Source organism: Ursus americanus, chromosome 2 (assembly GCF_024610735.1).
Source record: "Ursus americanus isolate L20-20 chromosome 2, mUrsAme1.1.p, whole genome shotgun sequence".
Taxonomy (NCBI): Eukaryota; Metazoa; Chordata; class Mammalia; order Carnivora; family Ursidae; genus Ursus; species Ursus americanus.
In genome coordinates, this window is record NC_142128.1 from 100,609,001 (window position 1) to 100,628,701 (window position 19,701).

The 19,701-nt window shown below is 51.8% G+C and overlaps 1 protein-coding gene and 1 long non-coding RNA gene across 4 annotated transcripts in view; one reads left to right on the forward strand and one right to left on the reverse strand.

The window, feature by feature from the left end:
* Nucleotides 1–1,621: 1,621 nt before the first annotated feature.
* LOC123792598 (uncharacterized) lies at nucleotides 1,622–6,947 on the reverse strand. The gene is made up of 5 exons (XR_006779741.2): nucleotides 6,849–6,947; nucleotides 6,401–6,513; nucleotides 5,520–5,652; nucleotides 4,913–5,076; nucleotides 1,622–4,079 (listed from the first exon to the last, which is right to left on the reverse strand). It is a non-coding gene; the product is annotated as an uncharacterized LOC123792598 (long non-coding RNA).
* Nucleotides 6,948–8,402: 1,455 nt separating this feature from the next.
* The window catches only part of STUM (stum, mechanosensory transduction mediator homolog), a 49,930-nt gene continuing 38,631 nt past the window's right edge, over nucleotides 8,403–19,701 (forward strand). Inside the window, exon 1 of one of the 3 annotated variants that reach the window (XM_087859381.1) lies at nucleotides 8,403–8,876. In XM_087859381.1, the coding sequence (XP_087715507.1) occupies nucleotides 8,684–8,876 (193 nt within the window). In that variant the 5' untranslated portion in view covers nucleotides 8,403–8,683. Of the gene's footprint in view, nucleotides 8,877–9,024; nucleotides 9,361–18,704; nucleotides 19,560–19,701 lie in introns of those variants that run through there. The other 2 variants (XM_045796642.2, XM_087859383.1) reach the window with 2 other exon arrangements.

Sequence of the window (19,701 nt, forward strand, 5' to 3'; positions counted from 1 at the left end):
TCCTAACCACGGCTTGATCTTTCCCGTGACCGTCCCCATCCAGGAGCCCACACAGAGTCGCTTCGTTCGAACATGCGACACTCCTGTCTCCCAGGAAGTTGACAAGGGTTTCAGGAGCCCTGGGTCACGAATGGAGGTCAAAGAACATTAGGACAAGAGACATTCCTAGTGTTCTTATCACAGGAGCCCTGTTCCAGAAACTAAGGACAGAAATATATATATTTTTTCTATGACCTTACAGTACCATTTATTGAGCACTTACTGTGTGTCAGGCATTGTGCTGAGTTCCCTCCAGGACATCCTCATGCCGGCGTTACAAGGTAGGTACTGCTGTTGTCCCATTTTACAGGTATGGAAGCTTCCTTCCTTCCCTTCTATTTAATCCAGGATAGTTAACACAGTGTTATATTAGTCTCAGGTGTATGATGTAAGGATTCCACAAGCCTCTACCTTACTCGGCGCTCATTACGACGGGTGCACTCATTTATCCCCACCCCCTGGCCCGCTCTGCCACTTTCTTAGTTCAACGCCAGCGTCATGGGCTTAACGGCGCATGAGCCCCCACGGATTACCTTCAGGGTAAAAGGCAAGCTCTCCCTGTCTCTGTCTCCCTCTCCTTCCCTCTCCCAAACCCACCTCTCTCTTTCTGCTCTCTGGCTTCTCTCCTCCTCTAGCGACTCATCAGTTCTAGGACACCCACTGCTTCCAAGAAGACATCCGTGGCTTGGGGGACGCCGGGAAGCTGAACGAGAAGATTGCATGTGGAGACATAGGAATTGATTGGTGCCTGCACGAGTGGGCGAAGTCAGTTCACATTGATCGAACACCCAGGATGTGCAGCCTCTGTGAGCAGCCCGGGGGTGGGGGTGCTGCAGGGAAGAGGGTGGGGGTGGGGCCGAAGGCTCCAGAAGCCCACGCTGGACCACAAGGAGCCTCACAGGAGGGCAGCACGAATGGTCAGCGTGCCTGCCTCAAGCAAGTGGCCTGGGTCCAACCCTACTTGGGCTTGTGGAGAGGGAGAAGGGAGGGAGACTGATTTTCAGCTTCCAGAACATCTTCTCATTGGTCCTCGTAGCCACCCCTCCCCCACTGCGGGTCCCCACTGACATGCCCCCTGCTGTCTGCAGTCCCCTTCTGTTTTGTTGGGAAAAGCCCAAACCAAATGCAGAGTTTCCAGACTAGTTAGGGGACTGAAAGCTGTCAGAAAGCCCCATCCTCTCCTGCCTTTGTACCCAAGCGGAGGGAGAGAATAATTACCCGAGACCTGGTGGAGGAGGGGTTCTCCTGAGTGGGACGAGGAACACTCTGCAGGAGTCTCGTCCCCCCTGGAGACCATCTTCTGTGTGACCTTCAGGGTACAGACCTCCGGCTCCAAGCCAGAGGTCCGTTCTGGCCCCCACAGCCTCAGCCTTGGGGACAGCTGGGGAGGAGGACAGCAGGGAGCCGGTCATCTGTGGCAGGGCCTGGCCAGAGAGCCCCCAGGGAGAAGAGGTAGGGTCTTTTGAGTTTCCCTCATTTTCCCTATCAGTCACTTTGCTTTTTTGCCTGAACCTTCAGCTGTAATTATAGGAAACGCAAACCTAATCCCCACCAGATATAATCAGGAGAGCTGATTTATAGATTGATTACAACTTAATAGATTTATTAGCAGGCCGAGTGAGGTGGCCTGCCGCGTTTGGAGGTAGGACAGAACGAACGTCAGAAGGCTGGTGGGGGGGGAGCTGGGGTGCAGGAGAGGGGTCAGTGGGAATCCCGGGGAAGGAGAGGGGGCCCCGGGGCAGGTTGGAAGCAGCACCAGTGGACGGTGGTGAACAGGGGAGAGAGCTCTGGGACCCATCTGGCCCCCACTCACTTTTTACTTTCCTGAGCCACAAGGTGTCCGTCTGTGAAATGGGTACAACGAACAACTTGCCCACACGGTGGCTGAGAAGGTAAAGTGAGATAAAGAGGTGCAGAGGGGCGAGGGGTATTAGGAGGAGGGGGAGATGGGAACGCAGGAGGGGAGAGAGGCCACACACAGACAGAAAGGCTGCAGGAAGGGAGGGCAGGCGGGCGTGGGCTCCCACTGCCGTAGCTGCCATGTAATATGGTGGCCGCTAGGCCCATGTGGCCATGGAGCCCCTGAAATGTGGCCGGTGCAGTTGGGGACCCGAATGCTCAATTAAATGGTAAGTTAATTTAACTTTACACAGGCACAGGTGACTGATGGCTACCACACTGAGCAGTACGCTACTACTCCATACTATGACTACTATAACATACTATGACTACTGCATACTATCACTACCGCCACACACGACTGCTATACGCTACTAGTATTAGATACTGTGACTACTGCATACTGTTACTACCGCCACACACGGCTGCTGTACGCTACTAGTAGTATTAGATACTGTGACTACTGCATACTATCACTACCGCTACACATGATTGCTGTACGCTACTAGTAGTATTAGATACTGTGACTACTGCATACTGTTACTACCGCCACACACGGCTGCTATACGCTACTAGTAGTATTAGATACTGTGACTACTGCATACTGTTACTACCGCTACACACGACTGCTATACGCTACTAGTAGTATTAGATACTGTGACTACTGCATACTGTTACTACCGCTACACACGGCTGCTGTACGCTACTAGTAGCATTAGATACTGTGACTACTACATACTACTACCACGAAGTACTACTACATAGCACTACTACTACAACATACTACCACTACATACTACTACAACATACTACTATTACACACAACTACATACTACTACTGTATGCTACGACCACCACATACTATTACTACATGCTACCAGTACTAGTAGCTACACATAGTACTACTACATATCACTACATACTACTCCTATATACTTCTACCACATATTACGACTATAACATACTGCTGCTACATGGTACTATTACGTGCTACTACATGCTATTACATACTATATACTACTACATACTACTACCGCTGCTGCTACTACTACACACCACTACTACTACTGCTATATACTACTACTATTATATAGCTACTATTACTACTACTACCGACTACTGCTGTTGCTACTACTACATATTACTACTACATACTGCTGTTACATACTATGACTATATACTATTACTACTACTACATACTACTACCATTACTGCTACTACTACATACCACCACTACTACTACATACTATTATATACTATATACTACTACGACGACGACGTATTACTACTACTACCTACCACTGCTCTTGCTACTACTATATATTACTAGTACATACTACTACGATGTACTACTACTATATACTATGACCACTATGATGACATGCTGCTACTACTGCATGCCACTACTGCGACGACATACGATTATTATACACTACGACTATGTGCTATTATATGTATACGCAGTATTTTATATGTATACGCAGTATTTTATATGTATACGCAGTATTACTGCGACTGCTTATTACTACTACCACCTCCTACTGCCGTTGCCACCATTACATACTACTCAGCATTCGGCTGATGCTTCAGCGTGCAGCGGTCGGGGAGTCCTGGGTTCTTCAGAGACGGTAAATCTGCCCGATTTTAGCAGTTTTTAGATCAGAAAGGCTTTTGCTGGCGCTGCTGTTCTCTCTCTTAACAGCATTTCACATTTTTCTTGGCAACCAGGTCTGTAGCTGCAGCCTCACCGACTTTAGAAAAATGTGACACTGTTGGCCTAGGAAGCAGGACTTGCAGGTGAGCTCCAGCTCTGAGTGTCCTGGGACCTTAAAGCGACAGCCGTCTCCTTCTTCCTGTCCTCGCGGGAGCTCATCATAACTAAGGTTTTCCTCAGGTCATCGAGACTCTGCGTTCAGTGTGGTAATGAGTCTCCCCTCGGTCCTTAAAGACCGGGTGCGGCAAGGAGCCGGATGGTTTCACAGTGGGCCTGGCGCTCACCGGGGTCCCAGGCGCTGCCCCCACAGACAGGTGCCGTGCCCCAGCCCTGCTTCCTGCAGGGTGGGCTAGCTCTGCCACCATCACCTGTCCCTGCGGGGGTGACCTCCTATGAGCACGAGCTTTCCAAATACTCCTGTAAACAGCTGGTGACAGATGGAGACAGCCTGGTTATTGTTCCCTGCCAACGTTACCATCATGCCCACCCTACTAAATGTACAAAGGACACCCAGAGAGGGGAGAACAGGACCCCCCTGGGAGTCCGGCAGAGCCCCCTGCCTCCAGCGTGCCTCTAGTTGGGATGTTGGCAGCACGGGGAACCCATACCTTCCCTTCTCTTGTTGCCTTTGGCCTTATCAACTTTCCCTCATCACGTTCCTCTGCAGACATGACAGCGCTGACACTTCAGCGGAGCAGTGCGGAGGGTAGACGTCATTTTGGGGAGGAGGGTGAGAAGTCCCATTCACAGAGGGAGCAGGGAAATAATACTTCTATTCTAACTTATGGTCCGAGTCCACCCTCGTGGTCTTCTGGAGTGGGAAGGCTGAGCATGGCCATTCCCAAATGGGTAAATGGAGGCACGGGGAGACGAAGTGCTCTGACCTAGATCACACAGCTGGGTAGAAGTGGTGTGAGATGTGGGGACAAACCAGGCTGGGCTCTGCCTTTAGGATTTCACGGGAGTATGTTGCTTTTGGGAAAGCAGCCAGGGGAAGTCAGCATGCGGAAGGAAGTCCAAACACGTGGCTTCTATAGGTCAAGGTCATTGACCGAGAAGGTGAATTATCCGGAAGCCCACTCACTGCCGTTCAGAGTAGACTGCGGTTACTAGGGCTGTTTGTCTGGCACGCACCCCACCCCCACCCTCCCATCTGGCTGTGCTTCTACCCAATTCTGGAGGCTGGCGGGGGTGATCAGTGCCAGAGCCCCCCCCCCCCCCATCACAGGCCTGGTCAAACGGAGTACCCAGCCGCAGTACCTTGCCAACAGTGACTGATCCAAGAGGACCCTCGGAGAGAAAGCCGTGTCTTTCTGCCGGGCTTGCTTGGGAAAATGTGAGTCTTGGCTGTTCAGGGGCCATTTTCCTCCCCACCTGGCGACAACCAGTTGACAGAATGAAGCCACACGCAGAGGCCAGCAGAGCTGAGACGGAGTTTGAGACACAGAAAGAGACAGACAGAGGCATTAATTGAGTAGATGACTCACTGACATAATTTGAGCTCATTGTATCAGTTGGGGTTTAGCCAGAGAAGCAGAACTAGCAGAATCATACCGATGAGAGACGGACAGACAGGTAGATAGGCAGAGGCATGGGTTTGTTCACTGTAGGGGCTGGCTCAGCAAGTCAGGGGTCCGCAAGGCAGGCGCTGGGGGTGGGAAGATCACAGGCAGGCTGGAACCCCACGGCAAGTTTGAAGCTAGGCGTCCACAGTTTGCAGTGAAGAAGGAAGATCGAGAGGGAAGGGAGAGCGCTTGTCGGCCCAGCAGCTGCTCGGGGGTCTCCTCCGGCTGATGAAGCCAGGCCCACCCAGGACAACCGCCCATTGACTAATATAAAGGCAAACAATTAGGGGCTTTCACCACACCTGCAGAATTCCTTCACGCAGCTACATCAGTGTTTAACCGAACACCTCGGAGAAGGCGCGTGTCTGCTACAGAGCGGCCGGGGCTTCCCTTCCGTCCTCCAGGCCATGACAGAGATCATCACGGGCAACCCACCTTGAATGCGAACAAATGGGAAAGGGGATTCTGGGGACGGACATTCAGCCTCTCTAAGCTGATACATCAAAACGCCATCATATCCATACATTCCTTTATTTTATCCTGAAAGCTAAATTTGTATTGGCTTCCTTCCTTTCTCCCTTCCTTCCTTCCTTCAGATTTATTTATTTATGAGAGAGAGAGAGAGCATGGAGGGAGGAGGAGAGGGAGAGAGAATCTCAAGCAGACTCCGTGCTGAGCGTGGAGCCTGATGTGGGGCTCGATCTCATGATCCTGAGATCAGGACAGGAGCAGAAACCAAGTCGGACTCCCAACGGGCCGTGCCAGAGAGGTGCCCCCGTGTTGGCTTTCTATCGCTTCAGATGAAAAACCTCCTCACTCAGTTGCCATTTATCGAGGGCCTTCCAAATACTCTTTCACTTAATCCTGATACACAGACAAATGAGGTAGGTAGTATTTATAATTTTGGACCCTGAGGCTGAGAGAGATCAAGACATTGTTCAAAACACAGAGCTTCAAGCAAAATCTGTCTTTCTACCGCCAATGCCACATGCCAGTCTTGGCCAGAAGGAGCCACCCCAACTGGTGTACGAATTTCTTGGAGCGAAATGAGTGAAAATGTGTAAAGTGCTTAAAACAGAGCCCAAGAGCAGTTTGGAACCGGATTTCAGCAAAATTGTTGTTTTTTTCCGCTAAAAAGGAGTCTAGGGAATGGTCCTGGTTGAGCCAGCTCTCAAGTACGTACCAGACCTGCGTATCATTCTGGACGTGAATCCCAGCTGCTCCAGCCGTCACCATCTGTGTCTTCCCAGCTGAGTCTCCAGGCATTTCCGGACCCACAGAATTTGCGATCATTACCTTTTTTTTTTTAAAAGGTTGGGTCAAGCCACCAAATTCTGGGGTAGTTTGTTAGAGTAATAGTGACTTGGAACACTCATGCCATGCCACACCCCTGCTGGAAATGTTCCAGAAGCTTCCACCTAGCCACTGGGATAAAATCCAGATTCCTTTGCCCTTCCTCCCCAGGTTCCTGCCCACCCGCCGAGCCAACTCCTGCCCCTCCCACACAAGCCCGAGCCCTGGACATACTGCAATCCCTGGAACGTTCCCTACTTTCCTAGACTTCCCTGCTTTTGTAAGTGCTGTTGTTCTGTCTGGATGTCTTTCTGACATCCAGACATTAAGTGAATCACCTGGCGAGCTGGGAGATGTAAATCCACTTTCTTCCCTGAAATCCTTTTTCCCCAGGAATAATAGTGTCTGCACGGGCCTAAAATAGTTCAGGTGCTCTGCAAGAGAATAGTCAAAGAATGTGGGTTATTTCCTGGGTCTCTGAATAAAATAACACTTATCCATGTGGATTCTGGGGCCAGATCGCCCACATTTCAATCCCAGCTCTGCCACTGACTAGCGGGAGACTATGTGCAAGTTACTCGACCCCTCTGTGCTCCTATGATTACCCCCATCTGTAGAATAGGGAATAAAGAATACTCCATAGAATTAGGATAAGGATTCAATGAGTGAATATGTGTAAAGTGCTTAGAACAGTGCCTGGCAGAGAATGCTCCGATAAAGAAGTGTTTTATTTTATTTTATTTTATTTTTTTTAAAGATTTTATTTATTTGTCAGAGAGAGAGCCACAAGTGGGGGGGGGGGCAGCAGGCTCCCTTTGGAGCAAGGAGCCCAACGTGGGACTGAATCCCAGGACCCTGGGATCCTTACCTGAGCTGCGGGCAGCCTAACCGACTGAGCCACCCAGGCGTCCCAAAGTGTTTGTTTAAAATAAAATACATCTCCTGCAAGCCGCTGGCTCTGGCCATTGCTACAACCACAGTGGGCGCTGCTCCACCGACGGGCCCACGTTCGCTTAGCTCCTTCATCTGTCGCTGTCTGACTCTATCACCATGACTCAGTTCATCCACGAGACCCTGGAAGACAGAGTCTGGGTTTTAGTCCTTCCTAACTCTCCCCAGAACCCGAGTGGTATTAGGCCTTCAATAAATATGTATTGATTCCTGCTTTGATGTTACAATCTGAGCCCAGAAAAGGTTCAACGAGTTCTTCCATGTAATACAGGTAATTAGTGGCCTAGTAGGGACTGAAACTTTCAGTCACGTTCACTCCGACTGCCAGGCCCGAGTACTCGTGTATGCGCGCACATGAGCGCGTGCACGTGAGTGTGCGACCATGGTATCATCACTACCCCCTGCTGGGCATCGGCTTTTACAATTATTTTATTCAGATACACGTAAAATAATCCGTGGTCTTTCAGCATCCTTCCTTTGACCCTGCGCGGTTTTAGGGTCCTCCGATCACTGTTATTCCTGGAGAAGGAGGGACACGGAGAAGGAAGTGGATATGCCTTCTTTCGATTATTCAGACGATTTGCGGAATATCTGGGTAATACCAACGTATCATCCGATCACCTTTTCCAGAAGTGGAGGTGAAGACCGCATTATTCAAAAACCCTAATTCAGGGGCACCTGGGTGGTTCAGTGGGATAAGCCTCGGATTCTTGATCTCAGCTCAGGTCTTGATCTCAGGGTCCCGAGTTGCAGCCCGCGTTGGGCTCCAATGCTGGGCAGGGAGCCTACGTAAAAAAAAATTCCCCCAAACCCTAATTCAGTGTGGGGCCTCCTGCTGCGGCTGAACCGTCTCGCTTCTACCAACTGTCTCATTGTCGACACTAGACGGCGCTGTGTCCTCGCTGGCTTTTTAACCACCACGTCGAGCACACAAAAGGCCAGGTTTTCCTCCAGGACAGTTCAGGGTTTGGTTTCCCACATCCCAGCTTCCCGGCAGCAGGCGCATTTCTTCCCGCCTTCCGCGCGCGCGTGTGTGTGTGTGTGTGTGTAGGGGACGGTCCCGTCTTAACCAGCCTTGAACCTGTTTGAAAAGCCGCTTCTCCTGCTTTCAGCTTCGTTATCGACTGGAACGAAATCCATTTACAACGCAAGGAGTTGAAGGCCTACTAGGCAGCAGGCATGTGCGCCCCTGGCCTCCATCCGCCCAGCGCTCATCCAGCCCATGAAAGCCCTTAGCTCCAGCCTATTGCGACAGGGCCCGCCGAGCACACCCGCCCCATTCGCGGTGTCCCGGGCCGAGGCTCGCGCCCGGCTCACCTGTTCCGGGGGGCGAGGTGCGTCCATCCCTCCCAGGAGGCGAACCGCGCGGGGTCCCTCCGCGGTCCTCTTCTACTTTCCTGCCTCCGCCCGGATCCGTAAGTGGCATTTTGTAGGGGGGAGGCGGGGAGAAGGGCGGGGAAGGGGCCCGGCGGGGAGGGGCGTCGGAGCGCTGTCGCTGGGTGTCGCGCCGCCCCCTCCGCCCCGCGCCGGGGTGTGGGCGCGGCGCAGCGCGCGGCAGAGGGCCGGGCGCGTGGGGACGCGGGAGTGCGGGCTTCTCGGCGAGCCGCGCGGCGCCGGAGCTCGCTGGCCGCCTGAGCTCGGCGCGCAGCCCGGGGCCCAGAGCCGCCGCCACCCGCCCCTGAGCGCGCCCCGCCATGGAGCCTTCGCACAAAGACGCCGAGACGGCGGCGGCGGCGGCGGCAGCGGCGGCGGCGGCGGACCCCCGCGCCGCGTCCTCGTCCAGCGGGGTGGTGGTGCAGGTCCGCGAGAAGAAGGGCCCCCTGCGCGCCGCCATCCCGTACATGCCCTTCCCGGTGGCCGTCATCTGCCTCTTCCTCAACACCTTCGTGCCGGGATTGGGTAAGACGCGGCTGTCGCGACCCCTGCGCCCCGAGCCCCGCCGCGGAGGGCACGGGGGACGCCCTCGGGTGGCGCCCGCGCGCGCCCCGGCCCGCGCTGCCAGCGCCCCCCCGGCGGGTGGCCGAGGCGCGCGGAGTGGGCGCCCCGGGGCTCCCTGACCCGCCCTTCACCTCCTCCCACCTGTGAGCGCGGTGGTCCGGCCCTGAGAGCCGGAACTTTGTTGGGGACCCCGGGGGCCCGCGGGCGGCGAAGCGGACTGCTCCCCCGGCCCCCGCGAGGCTCCGTGCCAGACGCCCCGAAATTCTGCCCTTCGTCGCCCGCGCGCGCGCCCTCCCGCGAGCCCCTTCCTTCGAGAGGCGCGAGGCCCGGAGGGGGGAGCGCGGCGACGACCGAGCTCCCGGGCGTTAGAGAGGTCGGCCGAGCTGGGAAGTGGGGGACCAGCCGGGCTTCGGAGACACCCGGCAAGCCCGCCTGCCTTCGCGGGGTGCGGACCGTGCGGGGGCGAGTGTCCTCCGCCTCCTCCCGGGGTGTCAGCGATTCCGCCAGCACCCGCAGGGCTCCAGGGGAGGGGAACGGTCTCATTAGTTTGAATGCCCGTGGGTTTGGACCCTCTCGGCCAGAGGTGACCCCATAGCTCCCTCCCGTCCCTTCAGCTCCTGAGAAAGTGGGGAACGCGCCGATGTAATTCTGTGTGGGACTCTGGCTGCCCGGAGAGGGCCCTGATGGTCCCAGTGTCCCAAATATTAAAACAGGGTCCCGTCACAGAGGGGGGTGCCGAAGGGTGCGGAGAGGGAGGGAACGAGAAGTTTCCCTGACCCTCCCTCTCCTGACCCCACCCCAAATCTCTGTCTGCGCGCCCTCCCCCAACTCCCGGCTTGCCTGCTTGGCACCAGTAGTTGTTCTTGCCGGGAGGCCCCCCCCACCCCAATTGCGTGCGGGACTGGGGCGGCCCGCACCTCGTGCCCTCCCCAGGAGAGAGCCTGCCCCCGCGCCAGCCAGCTGCCAGCGCTTGGCTCCAAGTTCCCAAGAACGGAGGTCAGCTGGAAGCCGTTTGCTGTTTTACTTCGGCCTTTCTCACGGCCTCGCGGTTCGCCAGTTCCCCGGGGCCCCCGCGGTGTCGATGGAAGCGAAGGTCACACCCATCCACGCAGGACGCGTTCACTTTCCCCTCGGTGCTTGCTTGTGCCCCCCCGCCCCACGGCTGCGGGGGCCAGGGCCGCAGATCTGTCTGAGCGAGAAGTTAGGTGGGCGGCAGCTGTGCTCCCCCCTCGCGGCGCGTCCAGCAGCCTGCCCCTCCCCCCATCCCCGGTGTCCGGGGCCATGTCGCCAGGCCGGCTCTCTGCACGCTTAGACGCCGCAGGGACAGCTAGCAGTTGTTAATTTGTCAGGAATTCCCACCTGCTGGAGTACAAGCGCACCGCCTAGCCACCTCTCTGGGGACGCGAAGATCACCAGCGGGGATGGGTCTTCCTTCCACTTCTAAGTGGTGAAGTAAATGGCACTCTGTATGGTCTTTTGAGGGAAAAAGAGCATTGTGTTTCCCCCTTGGGAGGGGCTGCCCCCAGCTGCTGCTGGGTGAGGGGATCCCCCCGCCCCCCCCCCCCCCGCGGCGGACCACCTGCAGGGGCCTTCCCGGCTCTCCCCTCCCTGGGTTATGCCCCTGCCCTGGGCATCCAGCTCCTTCCTCTAAGCACCTCCCTTTGTTAGATCAGAATCCTATGGGATTTTTCTAAGAAATCTTTCTGAGAAGCCAGAAGAAAATAAAGGGAAAATTAGCAAACTGCAAAAGTTAATAAAACGGGCAAGCCAAGGGTGTACAGGTTTCTGAGTTTTCAAGGATCAAATCCAGGCATTTTTCGCATTTTGTTTTGCTTGTCATTGTCCCATGGGCTAGGGCGCAGGCCCCCCCCCCCTTCTGCACACCCAGGGAGGGGCTTCTGATCCCGAGTGGTGGTTCTCACCTGTAAGTCAAGGATGCCTGTCGCTCCGGGCAGTGGAGAGGACAGCGTGAAATTCTAGAAAGCTCAGGGGCTGGGCGCAGAGGCAGTCCTCCGGGGAGGGTGGGTTCCTCTTGCTCTTGGCCCTTCTGCAGAGCTGAGCACTGCTCCCACTCTGGCTGTGCGGGGGTGCTCTTTGGGACCCTGGCCTTGAGTCCTTGTGGATCTCTCTGCTCCCCTCAACCTGCAGTGGAGCCCGGGGTGACAATGCAGGCCAGGTGAAACGCACAGGCGTTTTTTGCTTTTTGTTTTATTTTTTGTTTGTTTTTTTGTCCTCCATGGGTGGTGTGGCCCCAGCGCGTGGAAATCATCTCCTTGGCCTAGATCCCCTCCCCTAGGTCCTTCTGGCTCCTGTGAAAACTGAATATTGATGAAATGCACCTTTTTTTCAATGCATTTGCTCTCATTCATTCAACAAACGCAGAGCAACCACTACATACGTACCAGGCACTGGGGCGTGACGATGACTAAGTCCATTGAGGTGTCATAGACTGTTGGGGAAAATGGATGCAAACTTTGTTTGAATTTGATAAATGCTGTCATGGCTGCAGGGACAGAGTGTTTGCGCACAGCTAATTCTTCCTAGGTGGAAGTGGGGTTCAGAGAAAGCCTCCCAGAGGGGTCGTAGGAGGTGAGACCCTGCCCGGGAAATTAGCCACAGGGCCCCAAGCACTTGCTGTCCTCACTTTACTCCCACTCTTTGGAAACTGGTCAGACCTTTGGCCCAGGGATCGTTTCTTTTTTCTGGAAACTTCCTTCTCTGCAAGTCTTCTCATTTGCAAATCGAATGGGACAGAGGGGTGGGGGGTGGAGGAAGGCCTGTTTTTCCTCTGATGCGGGTGTTTCAGATTCATCCGGCTGAGAAGCCCAGTCCTGACCATCCCTGGGGCCTTGTCATCCAAGCAGCAGTGCTGTCACTCTGTGGAGGGATGTTTCCTCTCCTGGGAGGGGATGGGAAGCAGAAGTGATTTATGGCCGCTCTGACTCCTCACTGGAACAATACAAAACAAATTTTAAAAACGGATGACGGTAGGGGTGCCTGGGTGGCTCAGTCAGTTAAGCATTGGACTCTTGGTTTCCTTGGCTTAGGTCATGATCTCAGGGTGAGATCGGCTTCTCTCTCCCTCCCCCCCCCCCCCCCCGTTCCTGTGCATACACACTTTCACAAACAAACAAATAAATCTTTAAAAACATGGATGGTGGTAAAGAGAGTGCCCCTCTGCCCCGTTTTACTCAGTGACACGCTGCTAATACAGACTGTTGTCAGTCACTTCAGAGTCCAAAAACTAGGGCATTTATAAGTTTGTACACAATTATTCATATATATAGTGAAAGTTCATTGTTATGAACTTCCCGGAATGGAAGGAGAGTTTGTCTGTTGGTTACGGGCAAAGTTATACTTTCATATTTAAAAATTTTATCTTTCTTGATTGACTTGGTGAAACGAAAATGTTGATAACTCAGATGGTGACAGGGAGGTGGTGGGGGGAGAGCTTCCCTTGACTGATAACCATTCCTTCAGACTAATGTTGGCCATAAATCTCCTGTTGGATATTCATAAATAATTATCTCTAATATACTGCCTACTCTTTGACACCCAACAGAAGTCTTGCTTCCCTGGTAAGACCACGACAGCCTGGCTCAGCTTCTCTCTGTCTTTCCTCTACCCCCAATGCTCAAACTGATGATGAATATTCCCCTAACTTGTGGCATCTACTGCTAACTTTTTAATTGTTTCATGAGTTTATTTTTTTTAAAGATTTTATTTATTTATTCGACAGAGATAGAGACAGCCAGCGAGAGAGGGAACACAAGCAGGGGGAGTGGGAGAGGAAGAAGCAGGCTCATAGCGGAGGAGCCTGATGTGGGGCTCAATCCCACAACGCCGGGATCACGCCCTGAGCCGAAGGCAGACGCTCAACCGCTGTGCCACCCAGGCGCCCCTCATGAGTTTATTTTTTGCCTCTGTAAATTAAGTTCCTTGAAAACAACAACCATTTTAAATTTCTCCTTGGTATAGTATGCTATATGTGAGTGAATATTGGCTAGAATTATACTCCTGGAATAGGCATTAGAGATCATCTGGTCCGATGCCTTTATTTTATATGTAAGTGTGGTGGTCCTGAGGATGCAAGGACCAAGGAAGTTTACATCCTATTTAACCTTTTTAAGGAAGTTATTTAAGTATGTATTTCAGTAAAACCAGAGAGTAAACCAAGAGAGAAGATATGAGATCCAGGAAACAAGGGATCCATTTCAGGACAGCAATGAAAATCGAGGATAGAATTGTTCAGCAGCCTTGAGAGCAGGCAATCTTCTTTAGAGTGGGAGGACGAAGGCCCTAGGAAAGAGTTTTCTGAGAATAGTGTGAGAAGGGGACATTCCATAGAGCTAAGAGTATTGTTGGGACTGCCAGAAATTAAACCTTTGATAAAAAACAGAAGGCAATTAGTAACAGCAGTAAAGACAAAAGGCTATGCAAAAGCATTAAGATCCAAAAATTAAGCAAAAGGCCCAATTAGTTCAGAAGGTCAGCAGACTTCAAAAGAGAAGAATAAAAATATTCCAAACAATAAATGGAATGAGAAACAATTTGGAGGATATTGGGGATACAGTGTAGAAAACACATGTTTCTTCCACCAACAGTAAAAAAAGAAAGGTAATTAGCAACTTCAGGGAGACCAAAAATTTTTCATGAAAGGCATAGTTCAAATATGAAGCAAATCAAAATGTGGCCTGTTATGGAGCGAATGATGGAGTATAAAAACGGGGCTCTTTGAAGTGCATAGGGTCTGTGTCATTGGAACGGTGGTGCACAGTATGGGCTCTTAGCACCTCTTTGACTCTGCAGCAGGAATATTTGCTTAGTCATAGTAATATCAATGCTGCTCAGTGGTTTTCAACTTATAAAAGCAACCACAGACAAGGCACTGAAGACTGCTTAATAACAGCTATAAAGGAAGATGTAAAGTTTTTCTATCTTGACAATATAAAATGAAAACTATAGCTTGTAGAAGTTGGCAGGTGGATTGCGATAGATTATTGTTCCCAAGTATTCACTCTCCTCCCTGGAAAGAGGACAGCACATCCCCACCTGATTCCATATGGCTTGCCATGCTTCCTGTGGGAGGGGAATACTTCCTTCCCTGCCCACTGATAACGGGCTTGGCCACGTGACTTGCTTTGGCCAATCGAATGTGAGTGGCGGTGACTTATGCCATGACTGAGCAGACGCTTTAAGAGGCATTGTGAGGTCCTGGCATTGCTCTTCTCTTTCTCTCACGAGAATGGCAGGTCTCAGATGGGGGCTGCTCTTCGGTCTGCTTCCCAGAATAAAAAGGACATCAGAAGCAGGGCACAGCATGTTATATGAATAAGAAATAAGCGTGAGTTGCCGAGATTTGGTAGGAGTTAGCATTGTTCCTCTCCGAGCGCACCCTACGAAAGCTGACTGACATGAAGAGGGTAGGGTAGAGGTGTGAATACCCTCCTCTTATAAAGTGGGGGGATCAGGAGATGCTGTCTGTAGTGGGTAGACCGAGAGATAAAGGTTACCAAGGTGATCAGTGGATGCACTGAAATAGCGCTGTGTTGGGGCAGTGGGACGATCGTGATATACTGGGATGATATTGGAGCAAGAGCAGCAGGAAGACGAGGGCTGATGCAAGTCAGCTGAGCTTGCAGATCATAGCAGAAAGTCAATGTCTAACGTCGATAAAACATGAAAAAGCAATATAAGGATACTCTGGAGATGAGAAAAACAGAAGAATTCCGTCTCTTTCTGACATCACCGTTGTTTCATTCCCAGCAGTGTACGTCCATGCTGACATTGTCCCCCCCTTTTAAAAATAGCCTCTCTAGGTCTTTTCCCCACTGCCACTTCTTCCCTTGACAGTACGGTTCCCTGCAGGAGTTACCTGGGTTGGCGGTCACTGATCCCTCTCCTCTCGCTTTCTCTTGAACCCACGGTAGTCATTCTGCGTCCGTCACTCACCTGAATTGTACTTTCCAGGATCCCCAGCATCTCCGGGTTGCTAAATCCCGTGGCCAGATCTCTGTCTCCTTCTCCTGGAGTGCTCAGTAGCCTTGGACATGTTACCTCCCTCCCTCCCTGAAACACAATTTTCCTCTGGCTTCTGCCACACTTCCCTCTCCTGGTTTTTCTCTACCTCACAGCTCCTTCTCTGTCTCCCTTGCTTATCTTGGCAGCCTCCGAACGTGAGGGTCCCTGGGGCACTCGGGGCTCTTGATCTTGGCCTTGCCTTTGACCTTGTTCTTCTTCCCGCCTACACTGGCTCCTTTGATGTTGTCCGTCAGGCTTTCCTTTGCAGCTTTATACTGATCTCTCCCAAAGCCAGATCTCCAGCTCAGACTCCGGAGTCTTAGACCCAACTGGCTTCCCAGCATCTCCACTTGGAAACCACAAGGCATCTGAGACTTAACTTATCTAAAAACCAAGCTCGTGCTGTTCTTCCCAGACCTGCTTCTCCCTTCTTATTTCCCCTCGCAGCAAATGGCATCCCTCCAGGAGCTCAGGCCAAAAACCCGGACTCATCCTTGACTCCTTTTTTTCTCGCACCCCACGCCCAATCTGTCAGGAAACGCTCCTGGCTCTGCTTTCAAAATCTATTTGGTGTCTGACCACTTCTCACCATGCTGCTTCTGCCTTGCCGGTCCAAGCCCCATCTTCTCCTGAATGGTTGCAATGGCTCCATAACTGATCTGCTCACCTTTATTGATGTTTCTAGCGATCTCTCTTCAACAGGGCCACCAGGGCCATCCTTTGAAAACACGAGTGAGTCAGATCAGGTCATTTTTTGGACCTGGAAACCCTCCAATGGCTCCAAGTCACTCAGAGCAAAAGCTGAAGCTTTTATCATAACCCACAAGACCCCGGGCCAGAACTTTCCCGAAGAAAGATAACATGAGCCACAGGTATGATCTAAAATTTTCTAGTACCTATATCATAAAATACTAACAGGAACAGGTGAAATTCACTTCACTAGTATATTTTATTTAACTCAGTATAGCCAATATATTTAACCTCCAGTGCATATCAATCAAAATTACTAATGAAATGTTTAATATTTCTTTTTCACATGCTACGTTTTCACAGTCTTACAGCACGTCTCCGTTTGGACTAGTCCCGTTCCAGGGCCCGCAGCTCCAGAGCCTATGCCGTCCGCTGTCCTTCCGGTTCCCCTCCCGCTCCGCTCCGCTCCCTCTCGCTCACTCTGTTCCAGCCCCACTGGCCTCTTCGCAATTCCTCTAATATTTAAGAGGCACCTTCGCACCTCAGAGCTTTTGTATTTGCTGTTCTTTCTGCCTGACGGACTCGTCCCACAGATACCTGTGTGGCTCCCTCATTCGCGTCCTGAGGGCTTTGCTCCAGTGTCGCGGACTCAGAGAGGCCACCTGTGTTGGGGGTGCTGGTGCCCCCAACAAACACGGGAGACTGGGTGGCTTAAACAGCAGGACTTTATCTTCACCCTTCTGGAGGCTGGGCGTCTGCGTCAAGTGCGGGCAGGGCTGGTTTCTCCTGGGGCCTGTCTGCCTGGCCTGTAGACGGCTGTCTTCTCCCTGTCCTCACGCTGTCTTTGCTCTGTGCATGCATGTGTCTGGGTCCCAATTTCCCCTTCCTTCAAGGACACAAGTCATACTGGATTAAGTTCCACCCAAAGACCTCATTTTAACTTAAGCACCTCTTTGAAGATCTTATCTCCAGGGGCGCCAGGAGGCCCAGCCAGTTGAGCATCTGACTCTTGGTTTCTTTGGCTCAGGTCGTGATCTCGGGGTCGTGGGATCGAGCCCCATGTTGGGCTCCCTGCACAGCCTTAAGTCTGCTTAAGGTTCTCTCCCTCTGCCCGCCCCCCCACCTGTGTGTGCACGCGCTCTCTCTCAAATAACTAAATGAATCTTAAAAAAAAAAAAAAGGATCTTGTCTCCAAATATAGTCACAGTCTGAGGTGCTGGGGGTAAGGAGTTCAACCTGTGGATTTTGAGGGGACACAGTTCAGCCGAGACACCTTCCCACATGATCACAAGATCTTACTTAAGATAGCAGCTCTCCCCTCCTCCCCACACGCCCTACTTTCCCTACTTCCTTTTCCTCGAGAGTACTCTCCCTATCAAACATACTGGATTATTTAACGTATCTTCTCTATTGTCTGTTTTTTTGTTTGGCTGGTTTTTGTCTGCTCGTTGCTATACTCTGCACCCTAGAACCGTGCCTCGCTCATGACAGGGGCTCCACGTATAGAAGCTTGCCTTTGGGAAGCTGGACTGAGCAGGGAGAGCTCTGACTAGAGGGGACTATTGCTTTCCCCTAAAAGCCCATTTTTCCTATTGGATTTTTAAAAAACTGCAACACCCGTATTACTTGCTTTTGGGGGGGGGGATAAGAATCAATGCCACAGAAAGAGAAGGGGCTTTTGTGTCACTGGTAGGAATGTAAATTGGGACATCTTTTCTGGAAACCAGTTTGGCATTTAGGTATCAAGAGTTTTTAAATGTTCATACCCTTTAGGTCAGTAATTCCACTTGCAGGACCTCATCCTAAGAAAACAACCAAAAACAGGGACAGAAAGTCATGCATAAAGATGTGCCATGAAGCCTTGTTTATAACACTGAAAATTATAAACAAACCGGGCGCCTGGCTGGCTCGGTGGGCGGAGCATGCAACTCTTGATCTCGGGGTCGTGAGTTCGAGCCCCACGTGGGGCGTAGAGATGACTTTATAAAAATGTATAATAAACAAACCCAGATGACAACAATAGAAGGTGGTAGAATATTATTTACCCACTGCAATGGTGTTTACAAAGAGTTTCTGATGGTGGGGCAGCAAGTTTTAGGAGAAAACGGGAAAAACGCAGTTGAAATTGTGCGGTCTGTAAGGAGCTCACATCTTTGGTATTTCCTTGATTCTAAGACACCTCCTTTCCCCACGGCGTGGATGTTTCTGAATGTGAGACTGATATCAAGAGAAATGGTTTCTTTTTTCTTTCTTTCCTAAAACATTGTTGATAAATTCACGGTGTGTTTCATGATCAATGGGATCTTAAAATCAAGAACATACAAGGTAGAAGACAGATAAATAGACGGATAGATAAAACCGGATGACACTGAGATGTTAACAGGTGGGGAGCGCCTGGGAGCTGTTTTCTTCTTTATACTTTTACACGTTCCCGAAATTTTCTTTTTCTTTCTTTCTTTCTTTCTTTCTTTCTTTCTTTCTTTCTTTCTTTCTTTCTTTCTTTCTCTCTCTCTCTCTCTCTCTCTCTCTCTTTCTTTCTTTCTTTCTTTCTTTCTTTCTTTTTTCTTTCTTTCTTTCTTTCTTTCTAAGATTTTATTTATTTATTTGACAGAGAAACAGCCAGAGAGAGAGGGAACACAAGCAGGGGGAGTGGGAGAGGAAGAAGCAGGCTCCCAGCAGAGGAGCCTGATGCGGGGCTCGATCCCAGAACACGGGTATCACGCCCTGAGCCGAAGGCAGACGCTTAACGACTGAGCCACCCAGGTGCCCCACGTTTCCGAAATTTTCTAAAATGAACACAAAATGTATTACTTTTGTAATGAGAAAACCAGAATCAGCATTGTCTTGAGCAAACCTCCTTCTTGTAGGGTTACGATGGTCTAATGCACATTTCACAGTGTTTTCACAGCGGTGAAGTGCTGGGAAATGCCAGGGACAGTGGGGTCCCCGCAGGATTGTCTAGAGTCCAGTGTCCGCATGGTGCTGTGTCAGGTGTGGCAAAGGGGTCAGAGGCTCCCTGCCACTCTCGGAAGCCGAGTGACACCTGCTCCGTGAGTCTCCCGTGGGATGTGTCCCACTGTGGCTTGGGTCAGGGGTGACTGGGTCACGTTCAGTAACACCAACAGTGTCCCTGTTTCCTGTGAGATGTTGCAAAGGACCAACGTCTCAGAAGTGATCACCAGCGGATGCTACTGAGGAAGTCTGCATTTCAGGCGAGTGTGGCCAAGCGCCGAGCAGAGGAGAGCGACGTCCGAGGGCCTCCAGCAGCGTGTCACTGGCCAGGCATGCAGAGCGCTCCTGCTGCTGCCAGTCTATGCTCGAGCTGAGGACCACAGTCGAAGAAGACATGGTCCCCACCCTCGAGGAGCCGGCCGGCCGACGGGAGGTGCGCTGTGATAAGTGCGTGTGCGAGTTAATGGAGGAAGGGCCCCCCGATGTGGTCCACCAAGGTGAGGGAACGCTTTCCACCGACGCTGGCTAGCAGGGAAATGAGCAATGGGCTGAACAGAATGACCTGGAGGGCAGGGGATGGAGTGACATTTCCAGCTGTGTGTCCAGTTCCTGAAGCCCCAAGTGCCATGGACGCTGGAG